This window comes from Pleurodeles waltl, chromosome 1_1, assembly GCF_031143425.1.
Source record: "Pleurodeles waltl isolate 20211129_DDA chromosome 1_1, aPleWal1.hap1.20221129, whole genome shotgun sequence".
Classification (NCBI taxonomy): Eukaryota; Metazoa; Chordata; class Amphibia; order Caudata; family Salamandridae; genus Pleurodeles; species Pleurodeles waltl.
Window position 1 is genome coordinate 503,599,010 of NC_090436.1, and position 25,823 is coordinate 503,624,832.

General features: G+C 43.8%; 1 protein-coding gene across 2 annotated transcripts in view; it reads right to left on the minus strand.

Annotated features, from left to right (window-relative positions):
• Positions 1-5,581: 5,581 nt before the first annotated feature.
• Positions 5,582-25,823, minus strand: part of CETN3 (centrin 3) — a 139,908-nt gene continuing 119,666 nt past the window's right edge. For both annotated transcript variants that reach the window (XM_069225156.1, XM_069225166.1), the window contains exons 5-6: positions 21,521-21,712; positions 5,582-5,934 (exon numbers count right to left, since the gene is read on the minus strand). In XM_069225156.1, the coding sequence (XP_069081257.1) occupies positions 5,888-5,934; positions 21,521-21,712 (239 nt within the window). In that variant the 3' untranslated portion in view covers positions 5,582-5,887. The remainder of the gene's footprint in view (positions 5,935-21,520; positions 21,713-25,823) is intronic.

The window sequence follows — 25,823 nt, forward strand, 5'->3', positions numbered from 1 at the left end:
ATCCTCACACAGCTTGGGCAGGTTGTAGAGGATGGTGGCTGGCATAGGGCTGGTGCACTGGTGTGCCCTTTCCGTAACCACAAAAGGGGGGAAAAGGCAGACTGGGGGCGAGGTGCACGGAGAGGACCAAAAACTCTGCAGTGGCCCGTAAGACTTTAAAGCGCTCCTGCTGCGTGTTTGCCTTCTCTTCGAAGAGACGAGTCCCATCAATAGGCTTGCCATAAAGTTGGCCTCGCCATCCCCCAAAAAGCCAGATGTTCTCATCCGGGTGTAGTGCCATAAGGCCACAACTGACAAAACCGCTCTGCCCAACAAGTCAGTTGTGTCCAATAATGAACTTTGCTCCATCTCTCCCATCCTTCACTGCTTGAGAGAGGATGTCCCGGGCCTTCTCCTGGACCTGTGGCAGCATTTGTGCTACCGCATCCTACAAGATATGGGAATAACGACCCAACAGGCATGTGGTGTTCACTAAACAATGCTAGGCTGGTGGAAGTTCTGGCCTAAACTATCCAGCCTTTTGGATTCCCCTGTCCAGGGGAGCAGCAGAGAACACGCCATGGGACGTTGAAGCTTGGACTACCACGCTATCAGGGGTGGGGCTTGGGTGAGAAAACTAGAAATCACATGGGGCAGGACAATGGCTGCAGGCAATTGACCTGTTCAAAGGAGTCGGTGCTGGGCTTGGACCAAGTTCCCAGCAGGGCATCAGTCAATTCTTTACTAAGGGAAATAGAGGATCGGATGAGGAAGCCCCAGGCTGAAGCGCTTCCGTCAAGAGTTTAGTCCTGACCGCCACTGAGGGAAGCTCGAGATCAAGAACCTTCGCTGCCCTCTTTACCACTATTGCATAAGATGCTCCCTCCTCCACAATCACAGTAGGTGGAGAGAGCAAGCCAGTATCTGGGGAGGTGTTCAGTCCACTGGCATCTCCTAGTTCCTTATACCAGTCCAATAAAAGGTCTAGTGACCCCCGACCACTCATCACCCATGCCTGGATGCTCCAGAAAATGCTCAGGAAACAACCCAAGACCAATTTGCCCTGCCGGCGACAGAATCGGCATTGATCGAAGCCTTCCAACTCAGCCTCATTGGGGCTAGCACCGCTAGGGGGCACAAGCAGTGCCAGCATCACTGGTGTCAGGATTGGCACCAGAGGTCGCATTGGCACGACTTGCTCCGCTCCCGATCAGAGAATGGGTCTGTGAGACCCCATCGGAACCGAAGGTGCCGGTGCAGAAGCTGGTAGGGCCTTCTCCAACACCATGGGCCTGAAGGCACTCCGGAGGGGTCAGCCTGCTAAAATACGAGGCCCTTGGCCTCATAGAAGTCTTTCAACTGAGCAGGGGCCACTCCTGGAAATGGGGGCAGTGTGGCTCCGCAGAACCGTGCCTTGAACATCGACGTTGACCCAGACAAAGTCCATTTACACGTCGTCTTCTTCTTGTGCCTCTTCCCAGATTGTCCCAAGGATCTCTTGTGCGATGAAGAGGACCTGGGGCTCCTTAAGCAGTCCAGCGACCTTCTCCTTGATCGGGACTGGAATGTTGCATGTTCTCGGAAGTAACACTTGCTGGCATCGACCGCCGGGCCACAAAAGGCTTTAGGGACCTCTCCCTCAAAGCTTTCGGCACCATGGCCCAGCAGTCCAAGCACGACTTTGAACTGTGGCCACGTTCCAGACACCATAAACAGACCAGTTGGGGTGTGTAACTGACATGGCCTGGTGACATGCACCACACAGCTTGAAACCTGCCTTCCTAGAAGACATTTTTGACACATTTAAAAAAATAGCGGACAAAAAGTTGAAAAAAAACGGTCAAAAAAGAGACAGAGGGGTATCTCTTCTCTGGATCAGCACGAACTGGCTCGGAAAGAAAAGAACTGATTTCCATGCACCTGGGTGGCCCCTATATAGGTGACCGTGATGTCACTTTCGGCACCGATGACGCGTGGAACCGCACAAAGCCACCCGAAGATGTGCAGAGGTACGGCTCACACAACAGTTTCTGGATCCAGTTTTATGCCAGCTAGAAGTCTCTATCAGATATATAGCATTAATGTTTCGGGCATAAACTGCTTAAAACTGATAATACACTCCAAAAAGGAAAGGTTTCCTTCTCAAGGTATATTTTAAGATGTTGTTTGGTAAAGGTAAGGTGTTTTGGAGAGGACAGGAGACAGAAAGAAAGGACGAGCAGGTACCAGGACTAGAGAAAAGCGTTTCTTTATATCTTCTGCATTCTGCAGCCCTTCTTATTTCAGCTTTTGTTGAAATGGTCCATTCACCATGCTTTGTGCTGCAGATTCTTCATAAAGTCATACTGCAAAATGAAAGTATTCGTTTTATATGACGAGCTGGACATCTGAATTGCTATTTAGTGCTCAGCTTCTGTAACACAACAGAAAAAAAATCTCCTAAGCAAATATGACTCCTCTCTAATAACTTAAGTGATGGGTCAGGTAGTTACTATGTGCACAAATTTACAATGTGGTGCTTTTCTGCTACTAGTAGCCAAGTGCATTTATCCGACACCAGTGGTCGAAGTGCATTAAAAAAAAAATAAGTATGGGAACTGTGATGTGTGTAATGAGGGCAGGGTAAGCCAGCGTGAAGTCAAAGGCATGAATAAAAAAACAAAATATTCCTGTCTTTCGCCTATAGGTAATTACATATATAAAATAACGCACAGCTTAAGTTAAAAATAAATGCATTTAATTTAATCAGTGGGAAATGCACTATCGAACATTAGGAAACCTCTATTAGTAAATGCACTGCAGAGGTCTTTGTGTGAAATCAGATAGTCCAGAATTGAACGCTGTTTGGTAAAGTAGGGACCAGTGACTTGTGTAGGTTTAGTGCTATGAGGTCCCAGTCTATGCCAGGAAGCACTATGAATATGTAAGTCATTATGTTAAACTTGCTTTACACACAGTAAAAGATAGGTTGCTACAAAATGCACAAAAATGTTTAGGATTAAAAAAAAAATCTATATTTTAGTAATACCCAGACAGAATGTCGTGCAATTTTTGTATAACTGTTTTTTCGAAGCACACACAACAGCTCAACTGGAAGCTCTTTCGCAGTACTAATCAAAAAGATACACATAAGTGTCATCAGGAAGCTTCATGTGATTCCATTAATTAAAGCCAGTACCAGCTTCCAAGCACCCTTCACATTTGCATATTGACCAGTTGTGCTAATTTACATTTCTTTCAGGCAAGATGGCATTTTTAGCTGTCTGACTGTTCACTGGTTTCACAGCACAGGGGGCTCCATGCCTTACACTTCTGCTCAAGTATTTCAACTCTGGCGGCACTGTTTTTTCCTTAAATTAAAAAGGTATGGGCTCGTCGTGCCCCTCAGATGCCGCCCACTTCGACCACTGCCCGAAGCTGATTAATACAATTGTCTGGTGAAATAAACTGAAAACGTATCAAAACAAATGTAGTGTGAACGAGATCCAAAATTCTACAGTGAGCATTTGTGAAGCGAAAAAGTTAAAAGATGACCACTAGATGGTGGCATTGTCTAAGACTACAATATCATTATTTTGCTACTATTATAAATCATTTTATTTATTTACTCGCACGGAGAAACAAGCACTGGCAATGCTAAATGATTTGGGTTGCATGTGGTTAAGATTAAAACAAACATCATTAATATCCAAGCCATAAAAAGCATGACAGCAACAGAGATGGTAGTGTAAGTGGGTGGGATGGGTAAAGTACCGAATGGGGAAGGAAAGTAGCTGCCAAGGGCCTAATATCGTTAGTTATCAAAACCGCGACAGTAAATTGTACGCTATGACTGTGAAACAAAATATGGCATGAAAGATCGGCAAAGAAAAAAAGTGGAAGTAAAACTAAAATTATCTGCAGCAATGGTATAAAAAACTATAAACACTGTAACTATTGATAGTTAAAAATGTTGAAATGCTACAGCACTTAAAAAAAAAAAACGGAGGATACTAGCACTTTGTAGACTCAAGCATTCTCTAGCCCTGAGCCCAACCAGCCATAGGGTGGCCCACCTTTTTTTTTTTTTTTTTATAAAAATTAGTTTTGTGTGTCGCATTAATACCGCAGTATCGGGACATATTTGGTGTATCAATCCTCAGCACTAATAGAAAAGGTAGACTCTATGCATCCACTTTGCTGATGTAACTTGAATTAAAATAGTTGTTAAAAGCCTAAAACAGGTTGGGGACAAGATCCCACTTATGCCTGGGTTCACAAACCTCCATGGTGCATACGTGAAGTTAACATAAACCTCGCATGTTAACAGGCTGAGAAGGCCTTGGAAGGGGACTCTAACCGCAGTATGGGAAAAAGTTGTGCTAAATGTCCCATAACTATGAAGATACTTTGCTGCAGCTTAGATGCCACTGGATGTCCCTTGATTAGTTTCAACGACCCGCTCACATATGCCTTTTTAGAATCAATACAAGCAAGGTACACTGAAGACGAATAGCTCCACCTAATTTTATCTGACACCACTAAGGCAGACTGTACACTGGCGTTTTTAAGGAGGAGCTGAAGCCAGTTGAAGAGCAACATCATTACTGCCTTCGATGGCACACATTAAAGCTGCTTCTAAAATACATTAATTTAATGTAAGAAACAACACGAATTGGGATGATCAAGTTAGATATAGTTCTTGAATTTCAATTCATGATTGCAATCTGCTAAGAAGAAATAATGAGATAAATTAAGCTGACACTACATTATGCACAGCTGACCTGAATGAACTGCGAAAACGATAGTTCATTTTATGCTGTCGTATTTAAGAAGCTTGGTGCTTGTGTAGGAAATTACCATGCTTTTGGTGTAACCTCTGCCCGCTTCAGATTTTTGCCTAATCTGCTTTGCTGATCTTAGAACTCTATGCACTTTACCCCCACTAACCATGCCTCAAGTGCCACTGCTCGACCACTAAAAATGGTTGATTTGGCATAATTGACACACTTATCTAGCCTAGAAATGGATAGCATATATTTTATAAAGAGCATCGAGGGCCTAGAAGTTAAACGCCACTTATGGACTTCAGCATCTATTGTATCATCCACTACAGTGGCAGAGCAACCATGACTTCAAGCTGATCCCATGTAGCATATTGTAGTTTGAATATGTGCAACCTATCAAGAGTAGCCTTTAACTATTCATATAGAACATTAACACCACCCCATACAGGCCTTACAGTCCGCTGTCTTTAAAAGTTAACCATGTAGAAATGTAAAGTTAACATGTCCTTACAGTGACTAGCAGCTAAAAGTTATTTTTACTGTAATAAGGCGTTGGCTGGCCTACAGGACACAATGGGAAGCAGGATTAAATATTCAATATGGTATCTGCTGACTGGGACCGGCTAAAAATATTGTGAAACTATTATTTTTAATAAAATGTGCCCAAATTGTGACACAAGGTCTTCTTCTAACTGCTTGCTCTGAAGTCAGGTAATTTGTTCATATACAGGACATGAATTGACCTCTTAATAAGAGATGAGGTAATACATCAGAAACTAAAACAAATTGAACAAATACAACATCCAATATTATATTTCTTTCAATTAAAAGGCATGCTCTTTAAATATGTTTTATTTAAGAACATGCAACCAACAATAACTATAGACAACCTTAAACAATATATATGACAAAATATGATTTCATTTAAAAACTATACAAAAGTACTGTACACAAACTGGTAGATAAACATTTTGGAAAGCGATGTGCTAAAACAGACAACGTTACAAAAATGCGGCTACCATTGTATGGTATTTATTTCGTTCTACTCTGACCATTTGTTTCAAATCCTTGGACTCCACTGATATAAGTATAATTCTTTCATATGCAGCAACCGCATTAGGTCGTTTCATAACAGCTGAATCTCATTCTGTGTCCCCAGTCATAATTGATAAGAATTCCTCTTGATTTACTGTTTTGAAAAGAAAAGAAACGAAAAGAACAATGCATAAGCCGATAAAACACAGTTCCGAAATTCAGTGCATCTTTTTTCCACTTAAACAAAAGATTATTTTCGTGTCACCACAGGCAGAAATGAAGCAAGGCTAATTGGCACCACTTTTTTAGACAATAAATAAGCAGACGTTCTCATTAGGAAACCATCCAAATAAATATTGACCCCCGTTGTGGCTCACAGGACAAGAAGGTATTAAACGTTGTCAGCGAAAGCAGGGGAAATATTGCAGGCTAGCTAAATGGAAGAAAAAAATACTTGCGACGAGTCTGACTTCATTCAGGTTTTTTGTGGTATTCATGTAAAATTTCAAATGAAAACAAGCTTTTTAGCATTAACAAAAGTCATGAAATACGTGCTGTTTATAACGTTCCTTATGTCATTCAAACTACGATTAAAGGTCAGTAGACAATTAGATGAGATGTATGTCAACAGGTACTCCCCGAGCAGGTACAGAAAAGTAGGATGAAACGCATCCAGAAGGCTCAACCCCACCACCCGTGAGGGTAATATTTGAACATTGTAGAGTTCGAGTGACTAGTGGGGGCCCCCTGGCAGTCATTAGGTGCACCAAAAGTACTCTAGTACCTTAGTATAAGTAAAACGTCGTGTACAGTAACCAAACTCATAACAGGTATTTCCCAAAAGCATATCACAAGCCCTATTCCCTCACCCACTCTCCCATCCCGTTATACTGTAGTGTTAGGTCTTCACATTAGAATACCAGCAAACAAAGAGAATTGTAAGTAGGGTACCAGCTTTGCTGTGGCGTGACTAGTCTGTTCTGGGTGCACTAGGTCGAAGTTTACAGTCCAGATTTGGGCGGGTAATCTGATATTGGGGGTATGACAACCCTTGAATTATACACGCTTTGTACAAAGGTCTGGTTAGCACAGGGGCACTCAGCAGGAAGAGGTTTTTCTCGTCTTCTGCGCCCCCCTCTGTCACTTAGTTAATCTTTCCCCCCCCCCTCCCCCCCACAGGCTTTAGTGAAGCCTAATGTTCCCCTTCCCTTGTGGGCCTCTTTAAGAAGGGCATTACTTTCCCATTCAGCACACCAGAGGAATATGTATTTCCATAGTTCTAACTAGGGTCATGTAGAAGCCTTGCAATGCATCGTAATGCATAGTTTTGCCAGTATCTATGCCAAGTCAATAAATTGAGATGTTAGCTTTTTCTTAGCCAGGCGTGGATACAGGTCACGTATACATGTTTTGGGGGATGGGTTGAGAGTGCAATCTGTGATATCGGTAACCTCTCTGTCCAGTAGTCAAGCAAGTTCGGGAAGCTCCATTTCATGTGCAGGTGACATCTAGGGCATTTGTGTGAGATGTGATTAAAAAAAAGATGTTAAGGCATCTAGGAGTGAGGTATACATGGTGTACGAGTTTCAATAATGGATTGCAGGATATCTTCTGGGCCACTCCTAGTTCAATCCTAGTTTGATCTGGGAGTCCCAAGTTTCTTTTCTACTTGTCTGATAGTTGGGTGAGTTGTAGGGTCATATCCGTCCTGATGGCTCCATACAGCCCTGACACCAGTCTGTTAGTAGTTTGAGATGCAGAGTAACTGGAAGCCTTGGTGTGTCGAGGGCTCCATGTCACATCTCCCCCAGTATTTCCTCACAGCCACCAACATGGTACCATGTAGCAGGAACTATCCTGCTGGGATGTCGTATTTGCCCTCAAATCCTCAAAGGGAAAGCGTGAGTCGACTGTATCTAACCATTCCTGGAGCCTTCTCCGACTGACCACCTGTGTATGTATGAACAAGGCCAGGAGTGGTAGCGTTGGCAATTATGGTATGATTGTACAGGCCTTCTCCAGTGTTCTAAGCCAGCAGAATTGAACCACTTTCAGGTCATTACGGTATGCAGTGGTAGAATATCATCTAGGACTGAGTGGATGGGTCTAAAGTAAAGGTGGGTGTTGGTGTATTGGGGCGGGGGCCCTCTCCGTATCCTGCAGCTCCTGTGATCATCACCCTGATGGGCTGCCAGGTGGTAGGTTTCAAAACCAGGGGCACCAAACTTGCCATCTGTGGTCTGCAAAGCAGTTTAGTTAGGGCCACCTGGAGTCTGCCCCTAACCTAGATCAAGTCCTACAGTATTGCGGCCAGTTCTCGGAAGCTACTCCTGGGGCAAGCGTAGGAAGTGTTAATAAGCAGTACAGCAGGCGAGGCTGTGCCACCATCTTGGTGACTGTTATTCTTCTGACCACCAACACTGGGAGTGTTTTCATAAAGGCCTATAAAATCTAAGTGTGAAAGAATGCAATCCAACGCTTGGGTTTAGGTTATGTAAATATGTACACAGTATTTAGTTCATCCAGATGATTCATCATTAGCTTTCTATGACAGTAAACTAGCAAATCACTTTCATTTTAGATGAGTTATAAGATTTTGGAAATTGCCCAGCTGCAAAACAGCAATCCCAGAATGCTGCATTCTGATTGGTTGATAGTTGGTCAAATACTTACGAGGCAGAATCCTAGCCCGAGTTTCTAAAGAATTACATGACAAATTGCTGTTTTGGCAAATTTAAAAAAGAACAAGGGGAAGGATGGCATGCATGAATTTATCTCAGCCACAGGAGATCATCACTGGGGGCCACACCCCAATCTATTTTTTTTTTTTTTTTGCCCCTTTTGCCCACCGTGCCCCCTAAGTGTGGACCTAGCCATACGCAAATCAGTCCTGACCCTGCTCCTCATGGTAACAGTCCAGCCCGAACTGCCAGGCCAGGTCCTTCCTCAACCGGAACACAAGCAACCTAGGACTGGTTTTGCCCTAGTAAAAGTAAAGTGCCTTAATCGTAAAACATTGGATCACACTTACTCTTCAGTGAAAGCAAGAGATAAAATTATTGTCACTTTCCAAGACAAGACGTCAACATCTGCTTAGTGAATGGTTTCCCAAGGAGGTACCATCAGTTGTGTGTGCAAATATTTCAGCTCCAATGAAAGGTGTCTGCCACAATTTGTGGTTTAATAAAACCCAGAGGCAGTTCAATGGATCAATTAATATGTAATAGAGATACCACTGCAGGTGTAAATCATTAGTGCACATGCAAAACGACCCTAATTATGCTTCTTTCAATGATAATGCATGCATCTTATGGTTTCTGTGTAATAAGGTTATTGCTACTAAGTACATCAATTTCACGGTCAACTCATAACCTGGATATGTGTTACTGTTCAAAAGCTGGCCCTCCTCTTAAGTCAAGAAGTACGATCTTTAAATATCAAGTAGGTGCTTGAAGCGAGCTTAGTGAAATAATCATGTTAAGACACTCCACACAGGTTTTTATAACCGGTTTAAAAAAAATGAAAGCATAATGTCTGATCTGTAAATAGGCTGTGATGGGTGTACAACCCAGGCCAGACTGCTGTAACAGCAATACACATTTGATAAGATTTGGTACCAATGCCTGAATGGAATGAAATGTATTAAAACACTGTTAACCAAAAAAAATTCACTTTGCTGCATAACATGCTCCTGCAGTAGAAGGCCTCGAATTCACATTCTTTTGTAAGCTGCCAATACACAAAATCATGAGTACCAAATCACTACAATAAACTACTTTGGATTTCAATTTACAAGATTTGACTATAGGACTCTGTACACTTTAACACTGATAAACAGCATGTAAAGTGCTTGCGTTTTCACTTTAATCATGTGCTGCATACTAGAACTACATATTAAGCCTATTTAATTTCCCTATATTGTTGTTTTAAATGGTGCCCAAAGAGTCCCTTCGCAAGGAACACTTAAATGTGGTATGTGAACTGCAATGTGCAATTACATCACCCAGGTCTGTAGTAAAACCATATAACTCAATTATAAAGGTGTGGGGATTGGTACAGTCTTTAACACAACCAACAAGGTAATATATGCTAACGTGAATTACCATTTATTCTTCTTGTTTGGTAAAACAAAAGATTTCTGAAGATGCATCTTCGTTTTTGTGGCACATTTTGGCTTTGAAAGTTCAGGGATCAGGGTTCATTATTTGTGAAAACTTGTCAAATCTATAGACTTTAGAATTTGGAGTGACTGTGAGCATATTCAAAGCGACATGGTGCTGAGTCACTAGATGTGGATATGACCAGATGTTACAATGTGTGCGTGGGGTGAATTGTAGCCAGTGATGTGGGGATACTGGGGATGACACAGTTGACCTTCCAAGTGCTGTTTATTAATGATGTACAATTGTATTATCAAAGATAGTTTTAGAGCTCTAAAGAAGCTGTGTTTTTACAGCGAAACACATGCCGGCTGTATATGTGCTTTTTTCTGATGAACTATGAATAACATGACTGTTAATTAATTCAGTTTAAGAGCAATTACCTTGTTGGTTGTGTTAAAGACTATACCACTCTGTACACCTTTATAATTGTGTTATTCATTTTTCAGACCAGAGGGGAAACTGGTGTAGTGGGTGGAGTGTGCAGTGCCAGGTGTTCAGTGATGCCCAAATTTGACAAGCAATAGCAAAAATATATGTCCGCCCGAAGCACCGCCACTGTGCTTTTGCTGGCCTGCAGTTTAAATGCGCTGGAATGATACGCAGAAGGGAAAATGCTTTTGCCATGCAGGAAAATCCAATGTTTATACATTAATGGAATCGCCCCTAAATAGTGCCTTGTAAGCCTAAAGAGCAGGATGCCAAAATATAACAAGCACTGGCAAGCCTGGCGTTGGCCCCCCAAACGTTTGGCTTAATCAATTCTCAGTTTGTTCGCTTATGGTTTTTGCAAAACTTTATTATTGGGGAAGATGCCAGACCCTCAATCAAAAGGCAAAAGGATAACTTTATAAAGAGCAGTTTCAAACAGAAACATTCTGGTATGCTGTGAAACAGAAGCAGTCAGATAAATAAAGATTACTCTAAAAGGAATTTACAACATCATTAACAGGAATGTGCCATCTGCTCACATCAAAAGCAACATAAATAGGTGGTAGAAAGCATACTGCTACCATACCATGCTATAAACACAAAAGCAACACTTAAGTAATAATAAAGTAAAAACAAAAACACTGGCACTGAAGGGAACTGCCTTGTATGTGGATGTGCTCCTCGTAAAAGAGCAAAATGCAATCACTCAAAGTAAACGCCGTCAGTGGCTAAAGTAGGCGGACCCACCGTCCTATGTTGTATGCTGCAGTGGATGGAGGAATAATCTGAATGGTAAGGACAGGTTAATGGTTGAAGAGTTGGCTAAAAGAGCCTTCGAGTGTGTATATTATAAATATAACTTTAGTAAAATCTTAAGGAATTGGAGCATGTAAGACCTAAAAATAGGGAACATTATATATTGGAGTTAGTGTGCCTTCACAGTGAAATAAGAACTAAACGCTATTTCTCTGAGCAAACTTTGTAGACGTTTCCCTACGTAAGTTTAGATGGGATAAAAAATGTTTAATTTCCTATCTCCACATAGGAAAGGCTACAAAATGCTTCAACATTATTTGCAGCGTAGGTTTTAAAATCCGATTTAGTGGTGAAATCAATTTTTTGATAAATTAAGCAGTAAAGTAACTTTATGAAAATATACCTTATGTCAGTGTTTCCCAACCTGTGATCTGGGGACCCCTTGGGCTCTGCGAAGCCTCCTCAGGGGGTCCGCGAATGCTTACAAAATTAAATAATATTAGTAGATTAGGTCTCCAGCTTTCAGTAATGGCTCAGTGGAGGGGTCTCTGGATTCCAATAATGAGTCAGTAGGGGTCCCCGGGACCCAGTAATGATGGAGGTCCACAGAAGTCAAAAGGTTGGGAACTACTGCCCTAGGTTGCCGAAGCGAGATCAGGCTTCTTAGCTGGGAGAGTAAACATCCCTGGCTCAGAGAACAATTGCCTGTCTCTGAGCCCAGGAAGGAACAATGGGCGTTAACTGCTGACTACGTAGGAGAATTAGCTATCTGGAAGTACACAGAATCAGTTGTCAGAACAAATGGTAGCTTTAGCACTACCTTTTTTCACTTGGACATGCCAAGGAGGGGTTCTTCTCATATTAATTCCCAGACAGTCTGGCTCCAGTCACAGCAGGAAGGAAATCCAGATTTGGCCCTGTCTGACAGGAGGAGAGCTAGCCTAAATAGGAAGGGGCTAAGGGGCTGAAGAAAGGTCTGCCGGAGGCAGAAGAAAACATATGTTTGTTAATCATCAATTCTTTTGGATTCTCCATCTGGGGGATTAGCTGAAAATGAACCAGGGTTCACCATACTGGTTGAGGCCTGCACAACGAGACTCTAAGCAGTAGGGTGCTTGGTGAGAAAATCCAGATTACTGGGTGCCAGCCTGTGTTGCCTAGCCACCTACCAGCTAACAGGTGAACAAGAATATAGTTTTCAACCAGGTATCCATCAAACTATCTTTGAGAGTGTTGTTAAATGGGAGGAAGGGTTCAGATGATGCGGGCCCAGGCTACAAATTGTGTGTTGAAGCATACAGTGGAGGGCAGCTGTAATTCAAGCACCTGGGTTGCCGTCCAAACTATCAGTGCAAATGAGGAACTTTCTTCTTTTGGTGACCCATATGGAGAGCCAAGCTCAGTGTCAACGGAGGTATCAAGCACACTGCATTTTGTCAAAGGATGATACACATAGGACCCCCGCCCCCATCAGCTATCAATTAATTAACTGCATTCAAGTACAAAAAACAGCACCTTAATCCTGTGAGCAGGAGCATATTATTTGCATTTAATTGCTTAATTTACACTATCATCTCAATTACACAATATCACCTCATCATCAGTATTTACAAATACAATAATTCTTTACAAAGAAGTGCACAAATTACAGATAATGACATAGTGGTTCCATATGTCCCAACAAAACAGTATATGACACTGACACTAAAGTAAAGAAGGATAAGTTACTTACCTGTAAATCCTAGTTCTCTTCCAGGGGTATCCTCATCAAAGTCATAAACATTGAATATTCCCGCCCTTGTGCGGGGACCCCGGAGCATATATAAAATATATACACATTATACATGTGTAACAAACAGTCATGCAGGCTATCATGTTAAAAACAGGCTAAAATGCTTTATTTCTATGAAGTTTTTTTTTTTTATTTTTTATTTTTTTTTATTAAATACTACAATAGAGCATAAATAAGTACCCAAGCTCCTAAAACTAGGCTTGGGGAAGTAAGCAGTAGCAAACTCTAGTGAAAAAATAGAGAAAACTGCATTGAAAAACAATGAAGCATTCTTAGCCAATAGGCTGCATGTAGGTTAACACAGGAGAACCATAAAAACTTTGGCACTGTGCCTTTAAGACCCTGAGCACCTCCAGTATCCCACCATGCCTCAGGGGTGAAGGAAAGGTGACAGTTGGTTCACAGTTAGGTCAGTTCTTTTTACGGTGACAATTTGTATAATTGAATCAAAATACTGTCTGTCCTGCACTTCCAGTAGACGTGCGTCCGGGGAGGAGGGTGGGTTGTTTATGACTTTGATGAGGATACCCCTGGAAGAGAACTAGGATTTACAGGTAAGTAACTTATCCTTCTCTTCCAGGGGATCCTCATCAATAGTCATAAACATTGAATAGATTAGCAAGCCCATCCCTAAACCCAGCGGACTGTCCGATAGAAGTGCAGGAATAGACATGTCTTACGCAAATAAATTCCTTAGAGAGGCCTGCCCCACTTGGGCATCCGCTCTTGCATCTGAGTCTAAACAATAATGTCTTGTAAAAGTATGGACAGACTTCCATGTAGCAGCCTTACAAATCTCAGATATAGGAACATTGTTAAGGAGAGCAGCAGTAGCCGCTTTTCCCCTTGTGGAATGCGCTCTAGGCCGCGCTAGCAATTGTCTATTAGCTAGCTGGTAAGTATTAACAATACAAGAGACTATCCATCTTGATATTGTTCGCTTAGATGCTGCTTCTCCTGTCCTTAAATGACCATAGTTCACAAACAAGCGGTTAGAGTGTCTAATCGATTTTGTCTTGTCCAGATAAAATTTCAGCACTCTTTTCAAGTCTAATGAGTGCAATGCTTTCTCAGCCGGAGTTTCCGGATTGGGAAAGAACGTCGGTAAAGTTATGGTCTGATTAATATGGAAATCTGACACCACCTTCGGAAGGAAAGATGGGTGAGTTCGTAGAACTACTCTATTGTCATGAAAAACCGTGTACGGTTCTTTTGCAGACAAGGCCAGGATCTCACTGACCCTCCTCGCTGAAGTAATGGCCACCAGAAAAGCCGTTTTCCACGTAAGGTGTTGTAAGGAGGCCTTATGGATAGGCTCGAAAGGAGGGCCCATAAGTTTTGCTAGGACTATGTTCAGTTCCCACGGAGGAGAAGGCCTCCGAATTGGCGGAAAAACTTTCTTCAAACCTTTTAAGAAATCCTTGACTACAGGTTTCGTAAAGAAGGATTCCTGAGAAGGTGACTTGCGATAGGCAGTAATAGCAGACAAATGTACCTTAATAGATGATACCTGCAGACCGGATTTCGCTAGGTGAAGCAAATAGGACAGTATGACGTCCTCCTGCGCCCGTATGGGATTATGGCCTTGCTGACAGCACCATATGTAGAATCTCTTCCACTTAAAAGCGTAGGAACGCCGCGTGGAAGGCCGTTTGGACTCTTTCAAGATGTTCATGCACTCCTGCGAGAGTCCTAGGTGCCCATACTGCAGGAATTCAGGAGCCATGCTGTTAAGCTCAGAGAGGGTAGGTTGGGATGCAGAATCCTGCCCTCCATTCTGCTCAGAAGATCCGGTCTGCACGGCAGCCTCCTGTGAGGTTTTTCCGACAGGTTGAGGAGATCCGTGTACCAGAATTGTCGAGGCCATTGTGGCGCTATAAGAATCATTCTGGTCCTGGATCCGTAAAGTTTTCTGATCACTGCCGGAATGAGGGGAATCGGAGGAAAAGCGTAAAGAAATGTCCCTGACCAGTCGATCAACAGGGCATTCCCTCGAGATCCTGGACGGTAGAACCTGGATGCGAAGTCTGGGCATTTCCTGTTTACATCGTCTGCGAAGAGGTCCAGTTGAGGCCGACCCCATTGCGCGAAGATGTATTCTGCGACTTCGTCGTGCAGGACCCAATCGTGAACGTCCTCCAGGTGTCTGCTTAGAAAGTCTGCTTCTACGTTCTGCTGACCTGGCAGGTGAACTGCTGTGATTGACATTCCTCTGGCCAGGAGCCAATGCCATATCGCTTGGGACTCTCGTGAAAGGGGTAGGGATCTCGTTCCCCCTTGCTTGTTCAAGTAATACATCGTGGTTGTATTGTCCGTCTGTATCAATAGAGTTTTCCCCTGAATTACCGGTGTGAAAGACTTGAGAGCCAGATGGACCGCTCTGAGTTCTAGCAGATTGATGTGGTACTGCTTCTCCTTGTCTGACCACAGACCCTGCGCTTGAAAAGGACCCAGATGAGCCCCCCATCCCTGAAGAGACGCATCCGTTACCAGAGTGTCGGATGGAAGTACCTGGTGAAACGGAGCGCCCACTGACAGGTGAGGTCTGTGCATCCACCATCTCAATGACTGCAGTGCTACCTCCGGTAGCCGCATTGTGTCTTCCCAGCGACCTGTTCTTTGGCTCCAATTGGCCTCCAATGCCTCTTGGAGGGGTCTCATGTGGAGTCTGGCATTTGGGACAATAAAGATGCACGATGCCATGGAGCCCAGTAGTGATGTCACCTGACGTGCCGTAGGTGCGCTGGCTCTCAACAGGTCCTGGCACTTCATGTTTATTGAGGACAGTCGTTCCTCCGAAGGATACACTTTTTGTAGTTCTGTGTTTATGATAGCTCCTAGGTAGTGAAGACTCTGCGTTGGAGTCAAGGTTGACTTCTGGTAATTGACCTGAAGACCTAGAGCTTCGCAAACTCCTAGTACAATGTCCCGATGGCTTCTCGCCTGCTCCGGAGAAGAAGCCTTTAGTAGCCAGTCGTCTAGGTATGGATATATGTATATCCTTTGTCTTCGTAGATGCGCCGCCACCACTGCCATACATTTCGAGAAAACTCTTGGAGCAGATTTCAGGCCAAAGGGTAGAACCCTGAACTGGTAATGCTGTAACGCTACTCGAAAGCGCAGGAATTTTCGATGCTTTGGAGCTATTGGGATGTGGAAATACGCATCCTGCAGGTCGATGGAGCACATCCAGTCTCCCTGATGCAGTTGAGGGAAAATTTGGTGAAGCGCTAGCATTCTGAACTTCTGCTTTCTTATGTATTTGTTCAGCAGTCTTAGATCCAGGATTGGCCTGAAAACGCCCTCTTGACCCTTCTTTGCTACTAGAAAGTAACGGGAGTAGACCCCCTTTCCTCTGTGGGCAGGTGGAACCCTTTCTATGGCATTCTTTCTTAGGAGGGCGAGAGCCTCCTTGCGTAGCAAGGTGAGATGAGCCGGATTGTGTTTGGTTGGTGGCAAGTGTGGTGGAGGCTGCTTGAAAAGGAGAGAATAGCCATGTTCGACAATATTGAGCACCCATTTGTCTCTTGTGATAGAGTGCCACTCGTGAAGATGAGCAATAATACTTCCCCCCACCGGAGTGGTGTACAGTGTCGAGGGAAGCGAGACTTCATTGTTTAGTGGGTGCTTTTGGAGTGGACTGTTGAGGTCTACTTGACCCTCGCTCCCTTGTGTTTCTTCGCTGAAACAGAGGGCGTCCCTGTCGTTGCTGAGACCTTTGCGACCAATGAGGGGTTTGAACCCTCTGTTGGAAAGGGCGTCTATCGTACGGTCTGTACCTCCGCCTGAAATCTTTCCTTCTTTCGAGGCCTACCGCCTTCATGGTATCCACCTCGGTCTTCATGCGGGCCATCTCTTCGTCTGCATGGGCACCGAATAGAGAATTCCCGGCAAATGGGAGATTCAGGATACGTTGTTGTGCCTCCTGTTTCAAGCCAGTGAGCCTCAGCCAGGAAGATCTCCTCGCACAGATACCATGTGCGTACCCATGAGCCGCCAAATCCGCCCCATCCGCTGCCGCGCTGATAACTTGGTTAGATACCAGGCATCCTTCCTGTAGAATCTCTTGGAAATCTTGCCTGTCTTCTCTGGGCAGTTTTTCTGTAAATCTACTGAGGGAATCCCACAGAGAACGATCGTACCTGCCCAGGAGCGCAGACGCACTAGAGACCTTCATTGCTGAAGCCGCTGTCCCGCACATCTTTCTTCCCAGAGAGTCTAAATGCCTGCTCTCTTTATCCGGGGGTACCGTGGATGAAGATGCCACCGAGTGGGTCTTTCGGGCGGCAGCTATGATCACTGAGTCTGGTGGCGGATCCTTCCTAAGGAATAAAGGGTCTTGCTCTGGAGCCTTGTACTTTTTAAGAATCTGAGCCGGGGCAGACTTAAGCGAGGCTGGGGCCAGAAAAGTGTCCATGGTCGGCTGCAACAAACCAGGCACTAGAGGCAGCAACTTTTTCGACGCTGATCTCTGTTGTAGCGTCTCAAAGATGATTGATGAGGAGGTAGACGGTTCTGGAACCTCTATATTGAGTTTCTGCGCTCCTCTTAGCAACACCTCGTTGAAAGTGGTTATGTCATCCACTGGTGAGACTCTAGCAGGTGGTGAATCTGTAAGAGTAGGTGAGTAACGCCCGACAGAAGAACCTGATGAAGACCAAGAGGGTGATCTTCTTGAGCGCGACCTGGATCTCCGTTGAGAGCGAGATCTGCTGCGGGACGCTGTAGCCGAGCGCCTAGGCCTCGCGGTCGGCTGTCGAGGAGCTGAACGAGCCCGTTCTGCCCCGGCTGTCGGCGATGGCGTTCTTGGCGGGGAGGCAGTGGGTGAATACATTTGCGAATATTGCGAATCTGGGGAGGCCGCTGGTCTGTTGAGGCTCTCCAGCCATCTCGGAGATAGGTTGATGGGCGAGACATGCCCAGGAGATGCTCTTGACCGAGAAGAGTCGCTCGGTATGGAGACCACTGGAGACTGAGCCTTGTCTGGCGAGGGGCGATGTTCTGCTCCCTGTTGGACAGGTAAAACCTGCTTCGACGTCGATGGCTGTTTCGACGTCGAAGGACGCCCAGTCGGTTGGTCCTGCCTCGACGTTGATTGCCTCGACGTTGAGTGCCTTGACGTCGAACGGCGTTCCTTGGACCTCGACCTGCTCGCCGTCGTGTGCCTCGACGTGGAGCGATGGGAGGTTGACGGCGGATGTTTCTCGTGCCGTCGTGGAGATCTCGACGTCGTGTGTCCTGACGTCGGGGGGCGCACAGCCTTTGGCGGCGACCGGACATGCCGGCGATGGCTCGACGTCGATCGGCGGGCTGCCGTCGACGGAGACCTGCCCCTGCTCTGATGTTCCCTCGACGCCGTTCCCTTCGACGTCGGGTGTGCCGCCGTCGACGGCGCTCTATGCCGGTGGGACGGTGGTAGCGACGACGACGACGGTGAACAAACAGGTATTTTCCTACCTGTCGACGTCGACCGGGCCATTCTCTCCTGAGAATGGCCTTCTGGATGCTTGGGGAGTGAGGAGGACGATGTTCTTTTCCTCTCCTGAAGCCCATGAAGTCGGATCTTCTCTCTGTCTTTCAGAGTCCTCCTAGACATGTTCTTACAGTACTTACAAGTGTCAGGGCAGTGACTCTGAGGCAGGCACACTATGCACAGAGAGTGGGGATCTGACTGGGCCTTCTTCTTCCCACAAGCAGGGCATTTGACAAAAAGAGAAGGCATTTTTCTGTCAGAAAAAACCTTCCTAGCTCAGACAAAGATGTTACTTGTCGAGTGAAAAGTGAAAAAACGCTTTTTTAAAGAATTTTTCTGAGGAAAACTCAGAAAAACTGAGAGCTCAATGCTCCAGGATCCTCTCAGAAGAAGCCGGAAAAAAGAACTGACCTAACTGTGAACCAACTGTCACCTTTCCTTCACCCCTGAGGCATGGTGGGATACTGGAGGTGCTCAGGGTCTTAAAGGCACAGTGCCAAAGTTTTTATGGTTCTCCTGTGTTAACCTACATGCAGCCTATTGGCTAAGAATGCTTCATTGTTTTTCAATGCAGTTTTCTCTATTTTTTCACTAGAGTTTGCTACTGCTTACTTCCCCAAGCCTAGTTTTAGGAGCTTGGGTACTTATTTATGCTCTATTGTAGTATTTAATAAAAAAAATAAAAAAAATAAAAAAAAAACTTCATAGAAATAAAGCATTTTAGCCTGTTTTTAACATGATAGCCTGCATGACTGTTTGTTACACATGTATAATGTGTATATATTTTATATATGCTCCGGGGTCCCCGCACAAGGGCGGGAATATTCAATGTTTATGACTATTGATGAGGATCCCCTGGAAGAGAACAACTGCTTACATTTAACTATTCCATGTTCAGAGTCCTCAAAAAGCTAACCCTTGAGCAAATTGCAGGTTTTGTGTTAAAACCAGTTCATTGGGAGCCCAAATCATGCAAAATGGAGGAAAATTCTAAATGTGGTGAGTGCCACTGTCCCTTGGTTCTTCTAAGGCATCCATTATTGGATATCTTCAGTACTGTGGGAAAGGATGCTTCAACTTCCTTATGCACTCTTGTCAACACGTTTCGACCTCAGAACAAGGGATCAATCATTTAATAAGGATGGGAAACATCGTGAACAACGAAGTCTAAACCACTACTTGCCTGAAACACTACTGCTAAACAACTACAAAGTCTCTACAACGAAGTACTGAACAACTACTGTCTAAACAACGATTTTGCCTGAATAACGAATGCATGAACAACTAATTTTAAGGTAAGTTTTTCTTTTTTTTTTTATAGTTTATTAGTTGTTTAGAATTTATGCATAATATATATATATATATATATATATATATATATATATATATATATATATATATATATATATACATACACACACACACACACATGTATATACATATACACACACACACACAAATTCTAAACAACTAATAAACCCCCCCAAAAAAGAAAGAAAAAATCTTTGTCCGGGCAATCGTTATTCAGGCAAAATTGTTGTTTAGACAGTAGTTGTTCAGTACTTCATTGTAGTTTAGTTTAGTTTAGTTGTTTAGCAGTAGTGGTTTAGGCTTTCGTTGTTTAGGACCTAGTTGTTCCATCACATATTCAATAAGGACATCAGGGCACAGCAATAGTTTACACTGGACTATTTATGCTATGTTTCATGGCATTATGCAGGATGCATCAGAGTGTCTAGTATTAAGTATTCTGCAGCGTATTTACTGTCTCATCTGTTTCTTTCATTCCTCGCATCTGGAATCTCACATGGGTTTCCCGTTTCTCCACATCCACTTGCGGGGTCTTCTCTCACCTGCAGTCACAGTGATGCAGGGTGTAGCTCGAGCTGATGTTGGTTCTGGATCAGATATGAGTATCGGCACTGGTTGCGACGCTGGCATCAGGAACCAGATTGGATTTAGGGCCGGAGTAGAAGTCTGTACTAGAGCCCGCACAGGCTCGGTAACATGTTCCAATGGTACAGGCGGGTTTGGGAAGGGACACATCAGAGGTAACCAGACCATAGGCCCTTGCAGTTCTATAAGGCTCAAAGGGAGCCAGAAGGATGGCCTCTTTGAAGGCCTTGATTAACTAAGTAGATGAGGCTGACCCAGGGAGCTCAGGGTAAGGGGGAACCAACTGAGAAATCTATTCAGTGGCTGGTGAGTCGAAGGGAACATTTTGAGCTGGAAGTGGGGCACTAGTGAGAATGTCCCTGAGAACAGGACTGGGGCTGTGCACCAGGCCTTGGAGTGGAAGCGAGATCTACACAAAGACTGCAATGTGTTGTGTTCAGTGATGTACAATTTCACTCCTAGTCTCGAATTGTCTTGTGGTGCATTTATCTCATGAATGCCTTGTGTCCAGAGTCTAGCAACCAAGGGCCCTCCCTCTCACGTGTCCATGACCAACATCTACTTCCTGAAATCGCACATGGCTTAAGTCCTGTTGTTTTCTTTGGGGACATTTCTTCACACCACACTATGGAAAAGTTCTGGAGTCATCCAAAGACCCACCAATTCGGGAGCAGAGCTCTGGTTTAAGTCAGATGGCATGGAAATAAAGGAAATTACATCAGTACACAGCGACAGCACTAATATGAGGCTTTGCTCCGTCATGAATGGTATAGCGTCAGCCTGAAGCCCCACAGCACCACCTGTCAACACGTAGGACCACTGCTACAAAATCTCCTGGATCCAAACTGGCTTCTAGAACATTTTAAAGGGAGGAATCTGTAGTATTATATATGAAGAAGTATTCTTCTGAATCACATATACTTAAAATATTTACATTCTTGATAACTGAGGCCACTAAAGCTAAAAGCCAAGAGTTCTTTTGAGAAATTGGGAATATTTCAGTTAATGGATGAATTTTGGAGAGAAAACTAGACATTGCAGCACACTGAGAGCATGTTGATGATGAAAAAGATTTATTTTCTACTGCACACTACATAGTTTTTTTTGTTAACTTGATACAACACGGAAATAGTTAACATTTGCCAATTATCACTAACAAATGTGTGGGTAATTTCATTACCAAAGTTAGGAGAGCAGGTGATCCAATACCCTCATTTACTTCAATACTTACTTTCTCCATCACCATCTTTATCAAATTCTTCTATCATTGCACGTAGCTCCTCATCCGACATGTTTTCACCAAGTTCCCTGGCAACACGCCTCAGGTTTCTTAAGCTTATTTTACCAGAATCGTCGTCATCAAATAATTTAAAAGCTTTTAGCATTTCTTCTTGTGGATCTCGGTCTAATATCCAATCTGTAACTACAGCATTGAAAACACATATAAAAGGATTTGACATATGTTCTGCAAATTATACGTAGCACACAATTATAATCTGAAGGAAAACATTAGGGTACATGTTGTACTATTTGCAAAACTATATTACAAAGCTAAGTGTATAAGAGGTGTGATCAACTTCTAAAGGGCAAACAACAGGAGTCCCTAAGAGTATGAAGAGGTTATTCTACGCTAACAATATTGTTAATTTAGCAAAATCTACTCTTTGGCTCCTAACATAGCTTATTTAAAAAAAAAAAAGACTTTTCAGAAAGTCATTATGATGCCAACAACCCTAAAGCAGGAATCAGTGCTTCCCTTTAAAAAAAAAAAAAAGTGAAGTTTTTGGACTTGCCAAATTTGGATAACAACTCTCTCACTGCAAAGGAAAATGCTTCCTTTATGATAATTCCGTTACTCTTAGTTCATAGGCTAAATGTAATTATTCTTGAACATCCCAGCCACCTGTTAGCTGAAACAGAAAGTAGAAGGTGGAATTAGTAGACTTTTAGTTCCCAGCTCGATTTCATTTTCAACTAGTTCGTAGATTCCACAGCAGTATAGTATGAGAACCGAAGAAAAAAAAGACAGCAGCACCAAGCAGTTTAGGAATAGGTGAAATCCTGACCAAACTTTACAATTTTTGTGACAGCAGGATGCATGTGAGCAGTAGCGCTTGGGCTAGCGGTGCGGGAGGTGTTGCAGCACCCCATAAATCTTTAAAAAAAAAAAAAGAAATGGAAATGGAGAATAAATAATAAAGTGGCTCTTCAAAGGGTTTTTTCTGTCTTTTGTTGTACTTTCAAATCCACACTGTCAAATATGGAAATGGTTACTTACCAGTAGAAGACATTCAGCCTAAATAATTTTCTGGATTCACATGCTGTGCATTATCCGCCATCTAGTGGTTGGATCTGGAATATTTATTAGTCTTATTTTTTCTCTCTCTTGTTGTATGTGTGAGGGTAAAACATCATCTGTGACCATTTGGTGCTATGTCTGTCCCTCTGTGTCAGCAGATATACTCCCCAGAAGCCTCTATGAACGGTTGCCATCTTAAGATTCTTTTCTACCCTTGGCGACTTGTCTTGTCCTTACCAGCTTCTTGTTTGAAAGGTATCACAGTCTCTTCTTAGTTTTGTTGCACCTCAGTTCTTGGAGAGGTGGGTTGATCGCATGTGAATCCAGAAAAGTTTTCACGCTGCAAAACTACTCCAATTGTGCATGCTGTGATGTTTTTAACTTGTGTTTTTGGTTGCTGGAAGAAACCCAGAAGCTGGACTGTTTGATTCACATGGAACTGTGATCTGAGCTATGGCAGAAAGCGTGGATTGGTCTGCATGACTACCCTGTCCTTCTGTATTTACAGATAGGCCTCTAGGGTGGTTAACGCTAGAAGATGAATCATTCTGTGCAGCAATGTCATAGCAATCAAAAAAGCGATCTTTAAAGATAAGAAACTTAGTTTTGTGGAATTGTTTGAAAGGGTTCTTTCATTAGCTGTGTCAGCACCAGGATGAGGATTCACAAGGGTATTGCTACTAATCTGAGTGGAGCTAATCTCTTTGTACTTTTAGTGAAGCATAGGTTACACTGTTTAGGAAGTATGTTAGGTACCTTACCACTGTGGTATCTGTGTCCTGTTGTGGAACAGTTTCTTTTCTCTGCACCACAGAACACATCTCCTCCATGTTGCTATGTTGCATTTTCTTGTACTTGCTTTCAAGCTTCCTTTAGGATGTCCGTGGATCGCATTGGGAGGTTTAGGTGCTCAAACTCTATGTCTTCAGGAGGTATGCCACTAGACTCAGAATGCCTGCTTCCAGGTGGTGGACCCTACCTACCTGCACAGAAAGTAGGTAATGTGTTGGTAGTCTTTTTACGTTTCCTAGCACTGCTTTTCTACTAGGTCTGATATCCATGTCTGCCTTGCGCACTGTGGGGGAAATATAGATCAATGTTCTTTCCGACTCTGCACTTGTTTATCTCTAGAGGAAGGAGAGGAATTGGTGGAAAGGCATAAGCAAACCTCTTTGATTAGCCTATCGACAGGACATATTACCTATGAAGCACTAGTGTGGGTGCCTGGATGCAAAGTCTTGGCATTTTGTATTTTCTAGGGTTGCAAACAAGTCTATCTCTGGGGTACACCTACTGTTGGAACACTTTGTGAAATACTTGTTGGTTTAGCTCCCATTCGTGTGATACAGAGACTTGGGTGCTTAAACGGTCTGATTCCATGTTTTCTCTGACTGGCTCAATGTGAAATTTCCTGGGCTAGTATTGACAGCACATGCAACCTTGTCCCTCCTCATTTGCTAAAATAGAACTTTATGGTGTGTTATCTGTTTGGACTTGCACTGTCTTTCCGCATACTTTAGCTTGGAAGGCCTTTAGGGCTAGGAAGACAGTCCGGTGCTGGAGAACATTATGAGTTTGACATAGTCTTCTGCTTTCTAATAGCCCTCTGATGCGAAGCTCTCACCTGTGCGCTCACCCAGGCCTTGTGGGATGCGTCCATGTTGGAGGTCACCACTGGTGCTGGCTGCATGAAAGGTCCACATTCGACCATGTCATCTCTTCCTACATTATATCGTATTACAACCACTAGATCCTTCCAACTCCTGTTGCCTGTGACTACTTATTTTTGATCCATTATTAAATAGGTCTCATATGCAGTTTTACTTCGGGAATCAGTCAGATGCAGGTAATCATGCCCATCATTTTCCCAACAGTCCTCGCTGTCAAAAACTTACCATTGCGTTAGCGGTGAGCTTGTTCTGTGATCACGTGAATCCTCTTGTAAGTACTGAAGCCCCCTCACCCCCACCAGAAAGATCTTTTACCTCTCCTGCTGGTTTATCATACGGGTTTGTGAAGGGTGTTGATGACCATCTTGATTTCTCTCTTGTACTAGGAGAATGAGATTCCTTTGAACAGCCAGTCTTCTAGGTTGGGGTATCCATGCATCCCAGTCCTTCTTAGGTATACAGCTACTTTAACTAGGCATTTTGTAAAGTCTCAGTGCTGACTTCATCCCAAAGGAGAACACTCAGAATGTTTGTTTTTGTGGTTTATAGGGATGTGCAAGCAAGCATCCTTTAGGCCTATAGTTGCTGTATAGTCCTTTTTTTGCAGCCACCTGGAGTGTTGTTATTTTTAATCTGTCTGTTTATGAATTTGTTTAGGAAGCAGTGGTCCAGAACTAGTAGGTTCTATGCAATAGCCATGTTGGATTATGTAGTTAATCAGTTTGTCTGAAATGAACCTCTCCCGCTCCTGTAGGAAGCCTCCTATTCTGCCTCCCACTGGTGGAATTTTGTGGGGCGGCTGCCATGTGGAGTCACATTTGGGTAGACTGCTCCTCTGGAGGATTGGCCTCTCCCCTGAAAGGGCTGGTGCTGGGTTACTTGGAACTGCTACTACCGCTTTGTTTTTCTGGTGTTGCCCTCCGTGATTGAATGGTGTCTGTGGCAGTGTGGCAGTGCACCCTGGAAACTTCCCCTTCCAGTTGGTCTCCTCACTGGAGTTGCTCCTCTTTATTGGTGATCTTGAAACTGCAGCACCCTATGACTTTAGCCAGGTCGTTGTACTGTTTAAACTGCTGCAGCGTTTAATCCACCACTAAGCCAATCTGTGTTCCCTACTGAAGGGGGTTTGATGATGCTTGCCTGTACCTCCCTCTGGATGCCTGGCACACTTAACCAAGTGTCTCTCAGAGTTTTGCCTCTGACCATCTACCTGCTGGGTGTATATGCAGCACTGAATACAGAGATCAAGCATGTGTTGTCGGTGGTCTTCCCCTCTTCCTCAAGCACAGCTGGCAGTCTCTGGAACAGCCTAATTAACTCCCCCATTTCTTCCCAATGCTGGTCGGCATAATGATTCAGGAGGGTGTTGGATGTAACGATCCTCCACTGTTTTGCTGCTTCTCTTCACTTTTCATCCCACCATTTCTGCATTTTTGCTCTTTTTTTCTTTGCGGGTGAATGTGGGACATTGGCCCTCCTACTTGCTGTGTCCCCACGATGATCGAAGCTGCTGTTGCAATGCCGTGAATATACAGTGGGTCTCTGTTAGAGTGTTTGGATTTCTT